We start from the raw sequence: 20,912 nt of genomic DNA on the forward strand, positions 1-20,912 counted from the left end.
CGACCCACCTGTCTCTGTACTGTATGTGCCTAATTCTTCTCCCCAGATTCAGTTGTCAGGTGGATAGTTATATCTGAGCGGCACCTGACTGGATTAGTGCCATAGCCGGGCTATCACCGCAACATCGTTCCATGTAAATTCAGCCGTGTGGTCTATAGTGTGATTGCAATAGGTCAAGATAATAAATACTCAACCATATGAGTTTGGAAAATGTGTCATTGGATTTAACCCTAGGCAACGCAGCACGGGAGGTAGTTTTGCAACTTTATCTATGTTGTCCTCCAGGTATTGCAATATAATATAAAATATACTGTATATGTGTGTATATATCATATCGCTAGTTCCAGAGAGATAGCTAGATGATGATAGGTAAATTTTCCATGTATGTATTTATGTATGTATCTATCTATTTGTGTGTGTGTGTGTGTGTGTGTGTGTGTGTATGTGCATAATATACAGTTTTTTCTTCTTTGTTTTTGTAGCACATTCACATGATGTTTTATTTATCGTTGCAGAGCACAACACACTCCTTATAGTAGTCTCTGTGGTCTGTGCTGTCATCCTATTGGTCACTTTATTGCTTATCTTATTTGGACTGGACAGAACGGGATATATCTTCAAGGGGAAGAATTACATTCCAAAAGTCCTGGTGCGTATGCTTTCCTTTTCTCATGTATTTTGTTTTCACTGCTTTGTGTAAGAACACAATATATACTTTACCCTGATCATTTCTTGTCGTTATCCAGTTAGTCCAACCCCAGAAATTTACACTCCAATTACTGCAGATTTGAGTTCATTATAAAAATCCACAATGGTGTTACAGGGCCTAGAAGTAAAATTTGATGTTATATTTATCTCCTATATATTAGCCCTGTGACTCTGTGCCCGCATTTCTAACGCTGGGTGGAGTCACAGACCAGACCTGGGCGGACTTAGCAGCTCCTGGCCTGTCCCAGTGTCAGCACAGCACACATCACTAGCAGAAGGGACCAGCACCCAGACACACCATTCCCTTCCACAAGCCAGCAGTGCACTGACGCCCCAGACTGCCAGGTAAGCATGGAGACCCAGACACCCTCACCACCCCATACCCTGCAAACACCCACACCCACCTTACCCACCACGGCGGGACACACAGCCGCAACCGAGCCCGCTGCTAGCCCCCCCCCATCATCTGTAAGAGTGCAGCCGTGCCCACACACTCACGTCTAACACCCAGCCCTCACACACCGCTCCACACTACCGCTGCACACAGACTCACGGAGGCGGACCACACCGGACACCCAGGCTACCTCACTACCGCGCCAGCTCCCATTCACGGAGGCGGACGACACCCGACAGCCAGCCTACCACAGCAGCTCCCTCCGCCCTTCACCAGCCCCGTCACCCGCAGCTGTCTTCCGGCGGACGACAGGAGCGCACAGAGCGCTCACCCCCTCTCCACTACCGCTGCACACCCTGTTTCACGGAGCAGGCCCACAACAGACCGCAAGCCTCCCTCACTACCACGCCAGCTCCGCCTCCGTGAGCCCCGTCACCCGCACCTGTCTGCTTGCGGCCGCCAGCCCTTTCGCCACTCCACCATCACCCAGCACAATCCTTCAAACAACACCCTCCCCATCCACCCCCCACCACCATCAGCCACACAAGAATATATGTGGACTATATAGGAGCCAGCAGTAGCGCTCCTTCCCCCCCCTCCACACTTTGGGAGGAAGGCTGATATTGGTGGAGGGGTGGGGAAGATAACTTGATGGCTGCTATTGTGCTGGAAGGGGGGGAAGTGTCATGCCTTATAAAGGGGGGAAGATGACTGATATTGGGGGAGCGGGATGGCTTATATTATGGGGGGGAGATGCCCATCTATTATTGTGTGCCTCTTGCCAGGGTGGGGGTGCCGCAGAATACTGCTGCCATGGGGGAGAGATTTTTTTTATACCTGCCGCTGGGGACTACAGTGCCAACAGCCCAGTCTCCCCCACCCAGGCAGCTGCGGCTGACGGTAATGTGGACATCGACAGTGTCCCGACATTCTGATGATGGGGCCTCCTGGTACAGTGTGGAACGGAGTCCCCTCTATCATACACTTTGTACTGAGGTAGTGGGGAGCCCTGGAACCTTAACTGTGGACCCCATCATTACATCACTGTGTGTCCGCAGCACACCTGCAAACCAAAACATGGTGGGGGGGTTTGCACACCACTCTGTTACCCCTGTCTGTCACGGCATGGTGGGGAAGCTGCCTGTACTACGCAAACACCATACATCACTACCCAACACTGTTAACTTACCCACACACACAACCACTTACCCCTCTACAATTACACGGCAACACCTACAGTACCTTCCAGACCCTCCACAATCCTGCACACCACCACACTTCACCTACTATACACCCACCTCCCTCTCTATACTGCCCATGCATTCTGTCAACCCATTAACACAACAATCTGCCCACAATGGACCCGTCCCACACACAACCAAGAACATGCCAATTCATGTCCCCCCCCACCCCCACCCCCTCACACTTCCACACACCACAATACCCTACACAAAGCTCACAAAACATACAACACACAGCCATGCCACCTTACAACAAACTCATCCTACAACACACACATACAACTCCTACAACTACCACACCTCCTATAACCTCACCCAGCCCTCACCCCTACACCAATTTATACACTGACCACACCACATCCTCCCTCCAAACTCACTCACCTGAGGCCCCCAAACACACCACATTTTATACACCAAACACAATCCATGTACCCCTTGTACAGCAAACTACAGTCCACACATTGTTCCTTCACCACCCACCACAATCCACCATGCAATACATACAACACCTACCAAATACACACTATGACCCTCAACAATGATTATTACTACCCTACAACACTACCCCTCTACCCTACAAACACACACATGCACTACAGACAGATTTCTACGCACACTCCACACTTTCTACTTCACACACCCTACCACCAGTCAACAAAATCCACTACTTTCCACACCCTACACACACCCAATCACAACACCCCCTCACCAACAACTCATTACTACTAAGACCCTACTGCTGTTCAACCTACTTTATAATTCCTACCACTACCCCCATCCCTCACCCCTACAACAATACATACAGAGCCAGACACTCACCCCCACTCTATTCCACAGCCAACATACATCACTACCCTACTCTTTTTCTTAACCCCACCCACACACCAACTCACCACTCCAACATAACACTCCAACACCCCCATTCCCTTACACAGCCGACACAACCCTGCACAACACCACACTACTTTCGATACACACCCACCTCCCTCTCTATACACCCCATGAATTATGACAAACCATCACCCCACCTATTAGACCACAACATTTCAACTATCACTACCACCCGCCCACATGGCATTTTCTGCTCCCCACCACAAACTCCCATCCACACACCACACAACACAATATATTACACACAACACCCTACAGAAAACCCACACCTATGCCACCTTACAACAACTGTCACAAACACACACATACAACTCCAACACCTCATATCCCCTCACCCCTACACCAACTCATACACTCCCCACACCACATACACCCTCCAAACTCACTGTACTAACCACTGCACGCCCTTTGTCCGTGCAATATTTAACCACTCATACAATTATGATTGGATGTAATACTCCATATAATAAAAATATTGCACGCCACAAGGGTGTGCAAGGGTTAAGGGGGTGTAGCCCCTTACGACGGTGTGAAGAGCGCCCGCAGGGCGCGATGAATCACCTAGTATATCTATAATTTCTTTTTTTTTTTTTTTTTTTTAGAGTTCACATTTACTATATTTTCCTTCTCCTCCTCCTCTTCCTCCGTCGTCTTCTTCTTCTTCTGTTACATTTTTAGTGATAAGTTTGTAACCTGGGAGCCTGTGTCGGGTCTCGTCTATTGTCCACAAGGATAAGCTCAGTGTGACCTGGTTGCCGCAGCCACTGTCTAGGTCACTCCATACAGAGCTGCTGCACATGATTGCTCAGACTGGTCCCGGTACTCCCACCTCATTATAAGTGAATCCAGAGATCGGGCTGTCGCTGCTGCAGAACTCGCAGTCATTTCCCTTTGTAGCCTGTGGCCTTGGAGCCGGCGTTTGTGTGGGATGCGTTCCCCCTTTATAAAGCTGTTAGTAGCAATCTGTAACTCCTGCATCCCCAGGCCCTTAAAGCCCGTATTCACGGGCTGATGTGGGAGAGATGTGTTGTGAGCGAGCAGAGAGGGGGGCGGAGTGGGACAGAGCAGGGGGGCCAGGAGTGAGGCAGGATGAAGTGACCCCAGCATATGCTAGGTCTGTGGAAGCTGCATGATGCATCCGACACCAGGGTCTCCCAACACAGCAGTTTCATTACTGTCAGTGGACCCTGATCACCCCATTGTCTGTCTGTGACGTCCTAGCTTGCCTCCATTCACAACATGGCACTTTCCCTGGCACATGCAGCTCTGGCCTCACTAATCCAGTTATACCAATAACGCCACAAGGTCAGCACCCCCAACAGTCAGGGGATCCGCTGGGCTTCAGGTTGTTATTTGGAAGAAGGTGAAAAACTTACTTTATTTCTGCGGGCAGATTTTCTGAACTCACTGGGGCCAATTCAGTTGTTTTCTCTGCTCCCAGCTGGGTGTCTATAGCAATGGGCGTCTATCGGAGTTATTAAATTATTGCTCCGATCAGACGCCCATAACGCTCCTGGCAGCTCAGGGTTTTGAAGCGCAAAGCAGCTAAACCCATCTAAAGTGCTTAAATGGGCATCTGAAGGCCGCCTTTTGGGTGGCCAAACTATGGACTTTTTAACACATTTTTTATCTCGCACCTCCTGAGGCTGAAAGAAAAAATGCTGCATTTCTTTAGACGGCCAGCCTGTGCTAGATTATTTACCATATCTATTTATTACACTCTATGGCCAAGACAATATATTAATCCTGGGTTGCTTCTTTTTTTGTTGGTGTTTGAGATACAGAATAATTGTTTTATTGTTTTTTTGTTTTGTTTTTTGCCTTTAAAGGAGAGCTTTTATTGTTGTTTTGGGGTAGTTTGTATATATACTATATTTACACTTCACATTAAGTAAAGTGGTTGGCATACACTATCAGATCTTAGCGCTGGTCTAAGTGAATCCGCTTCACTTGATTTCTTATTAGATATTTTTATACCAGCATATGGAGGGGCCGCCGGTGGATGTCCTTATGACACCGCTGTGTGACCTATTCAGCATCTTGAGAAATCTTTTCTGAGGTAAACTAACATTTGTACTGCCTTAAATCTCTGAAACCACATTGTCAGGGGATTAATTTCCTTCCTGGTCATGAAGTGAGATGTTTGCCCAGTATGTGCCTATATGGTGGAAAACAGTCCTGTTCATTCTTCTCTATTCGATTACATTTTCACTTAACAAAAAATCTAACTTTTGTACAAACACTCTGAATGCTGTATGTCATGTTTGTAGTATCTTACACCATTTTGCTTTAAAAATCGAGAATAGGATATGTGCGCTTTAACACTTAGGGGGGTATTCAATTAAGTTCCTCCCCCCCACCCCACACATGAAAAACTGCACCAATTCAACACAAGGTATTCAATTGTGGCCATTTTTGCACGTTTTTTAATCCATTTTTCGCCCATGCAGTTTCACTTTTTTTTTGTCAAATCGGCATGGGCAAACATTGCGCCAAAAACGGGCGAAAACGCCCGCAAATTTGCCAAAACACATGTATTGACGACAAATTCACCAATAAACGTGGTTTTCGCCAGTCCTGGATATTTTAACCAGTCAAAAAACCGGCACGGGCATTGAATAGGTTGAATGTAAATTTGAGCTAAAATCTGTCAAAGTGCAGTTTTTTAAACGGCACTAAGTGAATGCCCCCCTAAGGCCGGGATGTAATAAAGTCCAAGTTCGTGGCCGTGCGTGCTGCTGGGCGAACAATGACCTTTTTTTTAAAGGGGCAATCATTTACAAGGCTAAACCATGTCTTGCAAATGATTGCCCCTTTTAAAAAACGTCTCTGTTCGGCCGGTATCCCGCACGGCCGCCGAAGTCGGACTTCAGAACATCCCGGCAAGAAAGTGCTGAAGAACCTCCATAATGAAAACTGGCCTCAGCCTCCTTTTTGTAAGTCCTTCAGCGCTCTATAGACTCATCTTTATCTAGCATTCTACTGTAACATTTTGCTTCAGCGAACACTGGGTAATGGATTATCGTGATCTAGTCACTGGATGATTTGTAGTCCTGTAGACTCCTGAAAGAATGTAAATCCTAAAAACACAGGGCCTGATTCTCAGTCGGACGTTGCAGCGCCTGTTTGTGCATCTTTTGCCTGTATTGCTTCTGCGACTTTAGACAAATACCGTTACAGTACAAGCTCTTCCCTGGGGTGCAGCTGTGCGTCTGCATGTGCAAGGACGGAGATGCCCATTTTCAGCGTATAATTCTGTCTTCGGGCTCAACTATCTGTCGCACTGTGGAAACTGACTCCAGCCCTGTGCTAGGTGCAGATTGTGAGCGTATGGCCTCCTGTGTGAGCCGTAATGGGTCTGCATTTGAAACTAGTTTAGTGACACACCTGCGACACTCCCATCAGGTCTGTTGGAGGAAGTCCGAGTCGGTAGAAATGTTCTGACTTCAGCTTCAAAATAAAAACTTTTTGTCCAAACCATATAGCACTGCCAGCGGGATCGGTATGTGATCCCACTGCATGGGATGTCGAAGGTCAGTATACCGACATCGGCATCCTGAGCGGTGGAATGCCGGCAGGGGGACAAGCGCAACAAAGGCCCTTGAGGGCTTGGTGGTGAGCTATGCTCTCCACAGGTTCTATTCTCCCTCTGTGGGTGTCGTGGACACCAATAGAGGGGGAATCACCTACCTTGCCGGTATACCGGCGATGGTATGATGCCACAGTCGGGATTCTAGCTTCGGTATTGTGACAGCCAGGGTCCCGACGAACGGTATGCTGACCGTATACCCTCCCAGCTGAGTGTGTAAATGAATATTATTATTTTCTCTGACGTCCTAAGTGGATGCTGGGGACTCCGTCAGGACCATGGGGATTAGCGGCTCCGCAGGAGACAGGGCACAAAAGTAAAAGCTTTAGGACTAGGTGGTGTGCACTGGCTCCTCCCCCTATGACCCTCCTCCAAGCCCCAGTTAGGTTTTTGTGCCCGGCCGAGAAGGGTGCAATCTAGGTAGCTCTCCTGAGCTGCTTAGAATAAAAGTATAGACTTAGGTTTTTTTATTTTCAGTGAGTCCTGCTGGCAACAGGCTCACTGCATCGAGGGACTAAGGGGAGAAGAAGCGAACTCACCTGCGTGCAGAGTGGATTGGGCTTCTTGGCTACTGGACATTAGCTCCAGAGGGACGATCACAGGCCCAGCCATGGATGGGTCCCGGAGCCGCGCCGCCGGCCCCCTTACAGAGCCAGAAGAGTGAAGAGGTCCAGAAATCGGCGGCAGAAGGCATCTTGTCTTCAAGAAAGGTAGCGCACAGCACTGCAGCTGTGCGCCATTGCTCTCAGCACACTTCACACTCCGGTCACTGAGGGTGCAGGGCGCTGGGGGGGGGCGCCCTGAGACGCAATGAAAACACTATTTATGGTAAAAAATACATCACATATAGCTCCTGGGCTATATGGATGTATTTAACTCCTGCCATTTTACCTCATAAAAAGCGGGAGAAAGGCCGCCGTGAAGGGGGCGGAGCCTATCTCCTCAGCACACAAGCGCCATTTTCCCTCACAGCTCCGCTGGAAGGACGTCTCCCTGACTCTCCCCTGCAGTCCTGCACTACAGAAACAGGGTAAAAAAGAGAGGGGGGGGGCACTAATTTGGCATATAAAAACATATATAGCAGCTATAAGGGAGAAACACTTATTTATAAGGTTGTCCCTATACATATATAGCGCTCTGGTGTGTGCTGGCAAACTCTCCCTCTGTCTCCCCAAAGGGCTAGTGGGGTCCTGTCCTCTATCAGAGCATTCCCTGTGTGTGTGCTGTGTGTCGGTACGCGTGTGTCGACATGTATGAGGAGGAAAATGGTGTGGAGGCGGAGCAATTGCCTGTATTAGTGATGTCACCCCCTAGGGAGTCGACACCTGACTGGATGGTCTTATTTAAGAAATTACGTGATAGTGTCAGCACTTTACAAAAAACTGTTGACGACATGAGACAGCCGGCAAGTCAGTTAGTGCCTGTCCAGGCGTCTCAAACACCGTCAGGGGCTCTAAAGCGCCCATTACCTCAGTCGGTCGACACAGACACGGACACTGACTCCAGTGTCGACGGTGAAGAAACAAACGTATTTTCCAGTAGGGCCACACGTTACATGATCACGGCAATGAAGGAGGCTTTGCATATTTCTGATACTACAAGTACCACAAAAAAGGGTATTATGTGGGGTGTGAAAAAACTACCCGTAGTTTTTCCTGAATCAGAAGAATTAAATGAAGTGTGTGATGATGCGTGGGTCTCCCCCGATAAAAAAATGCTGATATCTAAGAAATTATTGGCATTATACCCTTTCCCGCCAGAAGTTAGGGCGCGTTGGGAAACACCCCCTAGGGTGGATAAGGCACTCACACGCTTATCAAAACAAGTGGCGTTACCGTCTCCTGATACGGCCGCCCTCAAGGAGCCAGTTGATAGGAAGCTGGAAAATGTCCTAAAAAGTATATACACACATACTGGTGTTATACTGCGACCAGCGATTGCCTCAGCCTGGATGTGCAGCGCTGGGGTGGCGTGGTCGGAGTCCCTGACTGAAAATATTGATACCCTGGACAGGGACAGTATTTTATTGACTATAGAGCGTTTAAAAGATGCGTTTCTATATATGCGTGATGCACAGAGGGATATTTGCACCCTGGCATCAAGAGTAAGTGCGATGTCCATTTCTGCCAGAAGATGTTTATGGACACGACAGTGGTCAGGTGATGCGGATTCCAAACGGCATATGGAAGTATTGCCGTATAAAGGGGAGGAGTTATTTGGGGTCGGTCTTTCGGACCTGGTGGCCACGGCAACAGCTGGAAAATCCACCTTTTTTACCCCAACTCACCTCTCAGCAGAAAAAGACACCGTCTTTTCAGCCTCAGTCCTTTCGTCCCCATAAGGGCAAGCGGGCAAAAGGCCAGTCATATCTGCCCCGGGGTAGAGGAAAGGGAAAAAGACTGCAGCAGACAGCCTCTTCCCAGGAACAGAAGCCCTCCACCGCTTCTGCCAAGTCCTCAGCATGACGCTGGGGCCTTACAAGCGGACTCGGGTGCGGTGGGGGGTCGTCTCAAGAGTTTCAGCGCGCAGTGGGCTCACTCGCAAGTGGACCCCTGGATCCTACAGGTAGTATCCCAGGGGTACAGATTGGAATTCGAGACGTCTCCCCCTCGCAGGTTCCTGAAGTCTGCTTTACCAACGTCTCCCTCCGACAGGGAGGCAGTATTGGAAGCAATTCACAAGCTGTATTCCCAGCAGGTGATAATCAAAGTACCCCTCCTACAACAGGGAAAGGGGTATTATTCCACACTATTTGTTGTACCGAAGCCAGACGGCTCGGTGAGACCTATTCTAAATCTGAAATCTTTGAACACTTACATACAAAGGTTCAAATTCAAGATGGAATCACTCAGAGCAGTGATAGCGAACCTGGAAGAAGGGGACTATATGGTGTCCCTGGACATCAAGGATGCTTACCTTCATGTCCCAATTTGCCCTTCTCACCAAGGGTACCTCAGGTTCGTAGTACAGAACTGTCATTATCAGTTTCAGACGCTGCCGTTTGGATTGTCCACGGCACCCCGGGTCTTTACCAAGGTAATGGCCGAAATGATGATTCTTCTTCGAAGAAAAGGCGTCTTAATTATCCCTTACTTGGACGATCTCCTGATAAGGGCAAAGTCCAGGGAACAGTTGGAGGTCGGAGTAGCACTATCTCGGGTACTGCTACAACAGCACGGGTGGATTCTAAATATTCCAAAATCGCAGCTGATCCCGACGACACGTCTGCTGTTCCTAGGGATGATTCTGGACACAGTCCAGAAAAAGGTGTTTCTCCCGGAGGAGAAAGCCAGGGAGTTATCCGAGCTAGTCAGGAACCTCCTAAAACCAGGAAAAGTGTCAGTGCATCATTGCACAAGGGTCCTGGGAAAAATGGTGGCTTCTTACGAAGCGATTCCATTCGGCAGATTTCACGCAAGAACTTTTCAGTGGGATCTGCTGGACAAATGGTCCGGATCGCATCTTCAGATGCATCAGCGGATAACCCTGTCTCCAAGGACAAGGGTGTCTCTTCTGTGGTGGCTGCAGAGTGCTCATCTACTAGAGGGCCGCAGATTCGGCATTCAGGATTGGATCCTGGTGACCACGGATGCCAGCCTGAGAGGCTGGGGAGCAGTCACACAGGGAAGAAATTTCCAGGGAACGTGGTCAAGTCTAGAGACTTCTCTCCACATAAATATACTGGAGCTAAGGGCAATTTACAATGCTCTATGCCTAGCAAGACCTCTGCTTCAAGGTCAGCCGGTGCTGATCCAGTCGGACAACATCACGGCAGTCGCCCACGTAAACAGACAGGGCGGCACAAGAAGCAGGAGGGCAATGGCAGAAGCTGCAAGGATTCTTCGCTGGGCGGAAAATCATGTGATAGCACTGTCAGCAGTGTTCATTCCGGGAGTGGACAACTGGGAAGCAGACTTCCTCAGCAGGCACGACCTCCACCCGGGAGAGTGGGGACTTCACACGGAAGTCTTCCACATGATTGTGAACCGTTGGGAAAAACCAAAGGTGGACATGATGGCGTCCCGCCTCAACAAAAAACTGGACAGGTATTGCGCCAGGTCAAGGGACCCTCAGGCAATAGCTGTGGACGCTCTGGTAACACCGTGGGTGTACCAGTCAGTGTATGTGTTCCCTCCTCTTCCTCTCATACCCAAGGTACTGAGAATTATAAGACTGAGAGGAGTAAGAACTATACTCGTGGCTCCGGATTGGCCAAGGAGGACTTGGTACCCGGAACTTCAAGAGATGCTCACAGAGGACCCATGGCCTCTGCCGTTAAGAAGGGACTTGCTTCAGCAAGGACCCTGTCTGTTCCAAGACTTACCGCGGCTGCGTTTGACGGCATGGCGGTTGAACGCCGGATCCTAAGGGAAAAAGGCATTCCGGAAGAGGTCATACCTACCCTGGTCAAAGCCAGGAAGGAGGTGACCGCACAACATTATCATCGCATTTGGCAAAAATATGTTGCGTGGTGTGAGGCCAGGAAGGCCCCCACGGAGGAATTTCAACTCGGTCGATTCCTGCATTTCCTGCAAACAGGAGTGTCTATGGGCCTCAAATTGGGGTCCATTAAGGTTCAAATTTCGGCCCTGTCGATTTTCTTCCAGAAAGAATTGGCTTCAGTTCCTGAAGTCCAGACATTCGTCAAGGGAGTACTGCATATACAACCCCCTTTTGTGCCTCCAGTGGCACCGTGGGATCTCAACGTAGTTCTGGGATTCCTCAAATCACATTGGTTTGAACCGCTCAAATCTGTGGATTTGAAATATCTCACATGGAAAGTGACCATGCTGTTGGCCCTGGCCTCGGCCAGGCGAGTGTCAGAATTGGCGGCTTTGTCTCACAAAAGCCCATATCTGATTTTCCATTCGGACAGGGCAGAACTGCGGACTCGTCCCCAGTTTCTCCCTAAGGTGGTGTCAGCGTTTCACCTGAACCAACCTATTGTGGTGCCTGCGGCTACTAGGGACTTGGAGGACTCCAAGTTGCTAGACGTTGCCAGGGCCCTGAAAATATATATTTCCAGGACGGCTGGAGTCAGGAAAACTGACTCGCTGTTTATCCTGTATGCACCCAACAAGCTGGGTGCTCCTGCTTCTAAGCAGACGATTGCTCGTTGGATTTGTAGTACAATTCAGCTTGCACATTCTGTGGCAGGCCTGCCACAGCCAAAATCTGTAAATGCCCATTCCACAAGGAAGGTGGGCTCATCTTGGGCGGCTGCCCGAGGGGTCTCGGCTTTACAACTTTGCCGAGCTGCTACTTGGTCAGGGGCAAACACGTTTGCTAAATTCTACAAATTTGATACCCTGGCTGAGGAGGACCTGGAGTTCTCTCATTCGGTGCTGCAGAGTCATCCGCACTCTCCCGCCCGTTTGGGAGCTTTGGTATAATCCCCATGGTCCTGACGGAGTCCCCAGCATCCACTTAGGACGTCAGAGAAAATAAGAATTTACTTACCGATAATTCTATTTCTCGTAGTCCGTAGTGGATGCTGGGCGCCCATCCCAAGTGCGGATTGTCTGCAATACTTGTACATAGTTATTGTTACAAAAATCGGGTTATTATTGTTGTGAGCCATCTTTTCAGAGGCTCCTCTGTTATCATGCTGTTAACTGGGTTCAGATCACAAGTTGTACAGTGTGATTGGTGTGGCTGGTATGAGTCTTACCCGGGATTCAAAATCTTTCCTTATTGTGTACGCTCGTCCGGGCACAGTATCCTAGCTGAGGCTTGGAGGAGGGTCATAGGGGGAGGAGCCAGTGCACACCACCTAGTCCTAAAGCTTTACTTTTGTGCCCTGTCTCCTGCGGAGCCGCTAATCCCCATGGTCCTGACGGAGTCCCCAGCATCCACTACGGACTACGAGAAATAGAATTATCGGTAAGTAAATTCTTATTTTCTCTGACGTCCTAAGTGGATGCTGGGACTCCGTAAGGACCATGGGGAATAGCGGCTCCGCAGGAGACTGGGCACAAACTAAAGAAAGCTTTAGGACTAACTGGTGTGCACTGGGTCCTCCCACTATGACCCTCCTCCAGACCTCAGTTAGATTTCTGTGCCCGGCTGAGCTGGATGCACACTAGGGGCTCTCCTGAGCTCCTAGAAAAGAAAGTATAATTTAGGTTTTTATTTTCAGTGAGATCTGCTGGCAACAGACTCACTGCTACGAGGGACTAAGGGGAGAAGAAGCGAACCTACCTGCTTGCAGCTAGCTTGGGCTTCTTAGGCTACTGGACACCATTAGCTCCAGAGGGATCGAACACAGGACCCGACCTCGATCGTCCGGTCCCGGAGCCGCGCCGCCGTCCCCCTTACAGAGCCAGAAGCAAGAAGGTGGTCCGGAAAATCGGCGGCAGAAGACTTCGGTCTTCAACAAGGTAGCGCACAGCACTGCAGCTGTGCGCCATTGCTCCTCATGCACACCTCACACTCGCTGGGGGGGGGGGGGGGGCGCCCTGAGGGCAATATAATACACCTTGGCTGGCAAATCTACACCATATATAGTCAGTAAGGCTATATAGGTGTAAAAATACCCCTGCCAGATTTCCATAAAAAGCGGGAGAAGTCCGCCGAAAAAGGGGCGGGGCTATCTCCCTCAGCACACTGGCGCCATTTTTCCCTCACAGCTCCGCTGGAAGGATCGCTCCCTGGCTCTCCCCTGCAGTCCTGACTACAGAAGGGTAAAAAAGAGAGGGGGGGCACTAAATTTAGGCGTAGTATATATTTAATATAAGCAGCTATAAGGGAAAAAATACTCATTATAGTGGGATCCCTGTGTTATATAGCGCTCTGGTGTGTGCTGGCATACTCTCTCTCTGTCTCCCCAAAGGGCTTTGTGGGGTCCTGTCCTCTGTCAGAGCATTCCCTGTGTGTGTGCGGTGTGTCGGTACAGCTGTGTCGACATGTATGATGAAAATTATGTGGAGGCGTAGCAGATGCCAGTAAATGTGATGTCACCCCCTGCGGGGTCGACACCTGAGTGGATGGACTTATGGAAGGAATTACGTGAAAGTGTCAATTCCTTACATAAAAGGTTTGACGACATGGGACAGCCGGCTTCTCAGCCTGTGCCTGCCCAGGCGTCTCAAAAGCCATCAGGGGCTCTAAAACGCCCGCTACCTCAGATGGCAGACACAGATGTCGACACGGATACTGACTCCAGTGTCGACGACGATGAGACAAATGTGACTTCCAATAGGGCCACACGTTACATGATTGAGGCAATGAAAAATGTGTTGCACATTACTGATATTACCCCCCGGTACCACAAAAAAGGGTATTATGTTTGGGGAGAAAAAACTACCAGTAGTTTTTCCCTCATCTGAGGAATTAAACGAAGTGTGTGAAGAAGCGTGGGCTTCACCCGATAAGAAATTGGTAATTTCTAAAAGGTTACTAATGACGTACCCTTTCCTGCCAGAGGATAGGTCACGTTGGGAAACACCCCCTAGGGTAGATAAAGCGCTCACACGCTTGTCAAAAAAGGTGGCACTACCGTCTCCGGATACGGCCGCCCTAAAGGAGCCTGCTGATAGGAAGCAGGAGGCGATCCTGAAGTCTGTATATACACACACAGGTATTATACTGAGACCTGCTATTGCTTCAGCATGGATGTGCAGTGCTGCAGCTGCGTAGTCAGATTCCCTGTCGGAAAATATTGATACCCTAGACAGGGACACTATATTGCTAACCATAGAGCATATAAAAGACGCTGTCTTATACATGAGAGATGCACAGAGGGATATTTGCCGGCTGGCATCTAAAATTAGTGCAATGTCCATTTCTGCCAGGAGGAGTTTATGGACTCGGCAGTGGACAGGTGATGCAGATTCTAAAAGGCACATGGAAGTTTTGCCTTATAAGGGTGAGGAGTTGTTCGGGGATGGTCTCTCGGACCTTGTTTCCACAGCGACAGCGTTTCTACCCCAGGTTCCCTCACAGCCAAAGAAAGCACCGTATTATCAGGTACAGTCCTTTCGGCCCCATAAGGGCAAGCGGGTTAGAGGCGCGTCCTTTCTGCCCAGAGGCAGAGGTAGGGGGAAAAAGCTGCAACATACAGCCAGTTCCCAGGAGCAAAAGTCCTCTCCCGCTTCCGCCAAGTCCGCCGCATGACGCTGGGGCTCCACAGGCGGAGTCAGGTACGGTGGGGGCCCGTCTCAAAAACTTTAGCTATCAGTGGGCTCGCTCACAGGTGGATCCCTGGATCCTTCAAGTAGTATCTCAGGGGTACAAGCTGGAATTCGAGACGTCTCCCCCTCGCCGTTTCTTCAAACCTGCCTTGCCAACAACTCCCTCAGGCAGGGAGGCAGTGTTAGAGGCAATACACAAGCTGTATTCCCAGCAGGTGATAGTCAAGGTGCCCCTCCTTCAACAAGGACGGGGCTGCTATTCCACAATGTTTGTGGTACCGAAACCGGACGGTTCGGTGAGACCCATTTTAAATTTAAAATCCTTGAACACATATATAAAAAAAAAATTCAAGTTCAAGATGGAATCGCTCAGGGCGGTTATTGCAAGCCTGGAAGAGGGGGATTACATGGTATCACTGGACATCAAGGATGCTTACCTGCATGTCCCCATTTACCATGCTCACCAGGAGTACCTCAGATTTGTGGTACAGGATTGTCATTACCAATTCCAGACGTTGCCGTTCGGTCTGTCCACGGCACCAAGGGTATTTACCAAGGTAATGGCCGAAATGATGATACTCCTTCGAAAAAAGGGAGTTTTAATTATCCCGTACTTGGACGATCTCCTGATAAGGGCGAGGTCCAGGGAGCAGTTGTTGGTCGGGGTAGCACTATCTCAGGAGGTGCTACAACAGCACGGTTGGATTCTCAATATTCCAAAGTCACAGCTGGTCCCTACGACACGTCTACTGTTCCTGGGGATGGTTCTGGACACAGACCAGAAAAAAGTGTTTCTCCCGGAGGAGAAAGCCAAGGAGCTGTCATCTCTAGTCAGAGGCCTCCTGAAACCAAGACAGGTGTCGGTGCATCACTGCACGCGAGTCCTGGGAAAGATGGTAGCTTCCTACGAAGCAATTCCATTCGGCAGGTTCCATGCAAGAACTTTTCAGTGGGACCTATTGTCTCCAAGGGCCAGGGTGTCACTGTTGTGGTGGCTGCAGAGTGCTCATCTTCTAGAGGGCCGCAGATTCGGCATACAGGACTGGATCCTGGTGACCACGGATGCCAGCCTTCGAGGCTGGGGGGCAGTCACACAGTTAAGAAACTTCCAAGGGCTGTGGTCAAGTCAGGAGACTTCCCTACACATAAATATTCTGGAACTAAGGGCCATTTACAATGCCCTAAGTCAAGCAAGACCCCTGCTTCAGAACCAGCCAGTACTGATTCAGTCAGACAACATCACGGCAGTCGCCCATGTAAACCGACAGGGCGGCACGAGAAGCAGGATGGCGATGGCAGAAGCCACAAGGATTCTCCGTTGGGCGGAAAATCACGTGTTAGCACTGTCAGCAGTGTTCATTCCGGGAGTGGACAACTGGGAAGCAGACTTCCTCAGCAGGCACGACCTCCACCCGGGAGAGTGGGGACTTCATCCAGAAGTCTTCCAAATGATTGTAAATCGTTGGGAAAGGCCACAGGTGGACATGATGGCGTCCCGCCTCAACAAAAAGCTAAAAAGATATTGCGCCAGGTCAAGAGACCCTCAGGCGATAGCTGGGGACGCTCTAGTGACACCGTGGGTGTACCAGTCGGTTTATGTGTTCCCTCCTCTGCCTCTCATACCCAAGGTACTGAGAATAATACGACGAAGAGGAGTAAGAACTATACTCGTGGTTCCGGATTGGCCAAGAAGAGCTTGGTACCCAGAACTTCAAGAGATGATATCAGAGGACCCATGGCCTCTGCCGATCAGACAGGACCTGCTGCAGCAGGGGCCCTGTCTGTTCCAAGACTTACCGCGACTACGTTTGACGGCATGGCGGTTGAACACCGGATCCTAAAGGAAAAGGGCATTCCGGAGGAAGTCATTCCTACGCTGATTAAAGCTAGGAAGGATGTTACAGCAAAACATTATCACCGCATATGGCGGAAATATGTTGCTTGGTGTGAGGCCAGAAAGGCCCCAACGGAGGAATTTCAGCTGCGTCGATTCCTGCACTTCCTACAGTCAGGGGTGACTATGGGCCTAAAATTGGGTTCCATTAAGGTCCAAATTTCGGCTCTGTCGATTTTCTTCCAGAAAGAACTGGCTTCACTGCCTGAAGTTCAGACTTTTGTTAAGGGAGTGCTGCATATTCAGCCCCCTTTTGTGCCCCCAGTGGCACCTTGGGATCTCAACGTGGTGTTGAATTTCCTAAAGTCACATTGGTTCGAACCACTTAAGTCCGTGGAATTTAAATATCTCACGTGGAAAGTGGTCATGTTGTTGGCCTTGGCTTCGGCCAGGCGTGTGTCAGAATTGGCGGCTTTGTCATGTAAAAGCCCTTATCTGATTTTCCATATGGATAGGGCAGAATTGAGGACTCGTCCCCAGTTTCTCCCTAAGGTGGTATCTGCTTTTCACGTGAACCAACCTATTGTGGTGACTGCGGCTACTAGGGACTTGGAGGACTCCAAGTTACTTGACGTAGTCAGGGCCTTGAAAATATGTTTCCAGGACGGCTGAAGTAAGGAAAACTGACTCGCTATTTATCCTGTATGCACCCAACAAGCTGGGTGCTCCTGCTTCGAAGCAGACTATTGCTCGCTGGATATGTAGCACAATTCAGCTTGCGCATTCTGCGGCTGGACTGCCGCATCCTAAATCTGTAAAAGCCCATTCCACGAGGAAGGTGGGCTCTTCTTGGGCGGCTGCCCGAGGGGTTTCGGCTTTGCAACTTTGCCGAGCAGCTACTTGGTCGGGGTCAAATACGTTTGCTAGATTCTACAAGTTTGACACCCTGGCTGAGGAGGACCTAGAGTTCGCTTATTCGGTGCTGCAGAGTCATCCGCACTCTCCCGCCCGTTTGGGAGCTTTGGTATAATCCCCATGGTCCTTACGGAGTCCCAGCATCCACTTAGGACGTCAGAGAAAATAAGATTTTACTCACCGGTAAATCTATTTCTCGTAGTCCGTAGTGGATGCTGGGCGCCCATCCCAAGTGCGGATTGTCTGCAATACTTGTATATAGTTATTGTTAAACTAACGGGTTATTGTTGAGAAGCCATCTGTTGAGAGGCTTCGTTGTTTTTCATACTGTTAACTGGGTATAGTATCACGAGTTGTACGGTGTGATTGGTGTGGCTGGTATGAGTCTTACCCGGGATTCAAAATCCTTTCCTAATTGTGTCAGCTCTTCCGGGCACAGTATCCTAACTGAGGTCTGGAGGAGGGTCATAGTGGGAGGAGCCAGTGCACACCAGTTAGTCCTAAAGCTTTCTGTAGTTTGTGCCCAGTCTCCTGCGGAGCCGCTATTCCCCATGGTCCTTACGGAGTCCCAGCATCCACTACGGACTACGAGAAATAGATTTACCGGTGAGTAAAATCTTATTTTTTTCAATTTTACTTGCATGGAAAATACTGCATGACTTTACTTGCGGCATGCACAGATACGTCAGCTCTATTGTTAGAGTTCAGCTAGTCCGCATTACGATGGCAACGTTACAGTATATGGTGCATATTTTGCATATATACTTTCATTTGAATTTTTCAAAGTTTCTACAGAAATTTTTATAAAATATAGATAAATATCAGTGTAAGTGGCCTGGTGTATGTGGTGGTGATGACGATGCCTTGTGCTACCATTTTACTAAAGTAGATTTGTTACTTATAAAAATACATTTGCCATTCATGAAATAGTTGGATATGGACAGTAGTTAAATAGAGTAGTCGTGGGTTTGGTGTACCGACTCTATAGCCGTGACTCCCATAGCACGGGCATAAGACGGACCATCGTGTGCGTCTGATAGCCACCTCCCCGTGCATCTCAATTGTAACTGCGACATCTGTGGCCGCGGCCTACGGATGCTCAATTGTTGGACTGCTCAACTGCGTCCGACTGCGACATTGCGTCCAATAGAATCCAAAACTCAGTGTTAATATTTCTGACTCCATGATCGTATTGGAGGGTGGGTGAGCCTGACCGTATGCGATTCTTAATGCGTATAGCCTGGTGTGTCTCTAACAGTACCTGTCTTCTTTCTCTTCAAGAAATCCATCCCGGCATCACCAAGTGCGTTTAGTGGAAGCAATGACTTTGGTTGGTCGACACGCATCGTCCCCGTGGAGATCATGGAGAAAAAAATTGAGGTGGAGGACATCAAGGATAAAGAGAAATCCTGCGGGGAAGGCTACGCAAGCAGAAAGCCGTTCCTGACCAAGTCCGTCAGTGGCACGGGCAGTGGTGATCAGCCGCCCTCGGCTACGTCTTCATCTGAAGAATCCAGCGGGCCACCTAGTGACTCTTCTGAAGAAGACACTTCTGCGCAGCTTTCAGCAGGCCTGGACATCTCTTCTGCAGTATCAGAAGGCAGCTGCTCTTCCAGTACGCCTTTGCCAGTAAATGCATTGAATAAGACTTCAAGCTCCCTGTTCAGCAACAGTGGAGTTTTTGACATCAATTTAAACTCTGTAGCCATAGCGGATCCGGAGGATGCCTGGACAGGCTTACAAGGGGCTCCAAAGGCGGAGCCAGTGGTTTTAATGAGTCCACAGCTAGCTGGGATTACATTGGACACAGAAAACTGTAGAGATTTCCCCTGTGACATAAGTATTGATGAACTAAGAATGCCTAGATTTGAGGGCGGATGCAGTGAGGAAGAAGAGGAGGACAGTAACTCAAATGATGGTTCTGATGAACACCTTTCCTCTGGGTACATGAGGAGGTAACCGGACATTGTATGTTTTTTATGACCACTGTTCCTTTTTGGCAGTCGGTTGTTTTTTTTTCTTTTCTTAATGTGAAAATATGGGGACATCCTGTATTATCAGGTCAATACGTAACCTGTTTGTATATACAACCACATGTTTACAAAATAATGGAACCATTGTTACTAAGCTTCACCAATTATGATAGCACAACCATATTATAACCTGTTCTTATGCTGCTCGTTATGTTCTCCAATTTTAAAGTAAAATCATTTGAAACGTAGATCTGGTTTTAGTGCAAGTTTTCATTCAAAGGCGTTTCAACCCTCAAACCACTAAAATGTCTTGGGGGGGGGGGGGGGGGGGTGATTCAGACCTGATCGTGCGTTTTTTACCTCCCTGCGATCAGGTAGTCGCCCCTATAGGGGGAGGGTATTGTATGTGTGCAGGTGTGCGATCGCTTGTGCTGGAGAGCTGCACAAACAACAGTTTGTGCATTCTCTGTACAGCCCAGGACTTACACACTGCGATGATCGAGGCCGGAGCTGTTGTCAGAAATTCTCCCACAAAACGCTTGGTCCCTCCTGTGTTTTTCCGGACACTCCCTATAAACGGTCAGTTGCCACCCACAAATGCCCTCTTCCTGTCAATCTCCTTGCGATCGCCAGTGCGTGCGGAATTTTCGCACCAACCCGTCGCTGACCGGTGATCCCCGTTGCTGCGGTCCGTCACGCCTGCGCATTGCAGTGCATACGTGTGCGCAGTGCAGACCTGATCGCAGCCTGTGAGAAAACGCACAGCAGCCATCAGGTCTGAATCGGCCCCTTGGTTTGTACATGTTTAATTCCGTTTCCTGCACCGTTTTCATTTCATCCAATAAATTATGAAACCTCTCCCTCCCCCATTATACTACCTATTACTAGCTATCTACTCAACTCCCCATAAATTAGTTGGCCACTGCCTCCTGTGCTCAGCCAATCTGTAGTCTCTCTTTCTCTGACGTCCTAGTGGATGCTGGGAACTCCGTAAGGACCATGGGGAATAGCGGCTCCGCAGGAGACTGGGCACAACTAAAGAAAGCTTTAGGACTACCTGGTGTGCACTGGCTCCTCCCTCTATGACCCTCCTCCAGACCTCAGTTAGAATCTTGTGCCCGGCTGAGCTGGATGCACACTAGGGGCTCTCCTGAGCTCCTAGAAAAGAAAGTATATTTTAGGTTTTTTATTTTCAGTGAGATCTGCTGGCAACAGACTCACTGCTACGAGGGACT

The 20,912-nt window shown here is 49.2% G+C and overlaps 1 protein-coding gene across 2 annotated transcripts in view; it reads left to right on the forward strand.

The window, feature by feature from the left end:
* Positions 1 to 19,925, forward strand: part of LOC135050204 (interferon alpha/beta receptor 2-like) — an 86,474-nt gene extending 66,549 nt beyond the window's left edge. For both annotated transcript variants that reach the window (XM_063956457.1, XM_063956456.1), the window contains exons 7-8: positions 516 to 649; positions 18,986 to 19,925. In XM_063956457.1, coding sequence (XP_063812527.1) covers positions 516 to 649; positions 18,986 to 19,663 — 812 coding nt within the window. In that variant the 3' untranslated portion in view covers positions 19,664 to 19,925. The remainder of the gene's footprint in view (positions 1 to 515; positions 650 to 18,985) is intronic.
* Positions 19,926 to 20,912: the final 987 nt, after the last annotated feature.

Source organism: Pseudophryne corroboree, chromosome 2 (genome assembly GCF_028390025.1).
Source record: "Pseudophryne corroboree isolate aPseCor3 chromosome 2, aPseCor3.hap2, whole genome shotgun sequence".
Classification (NCBI taxonomy): Eukaryota; Metazoa; Chordata; class Amphibia; order Anura; family Myobatrachidae; genus Pseudophryne; species Pseudophryne corroboree.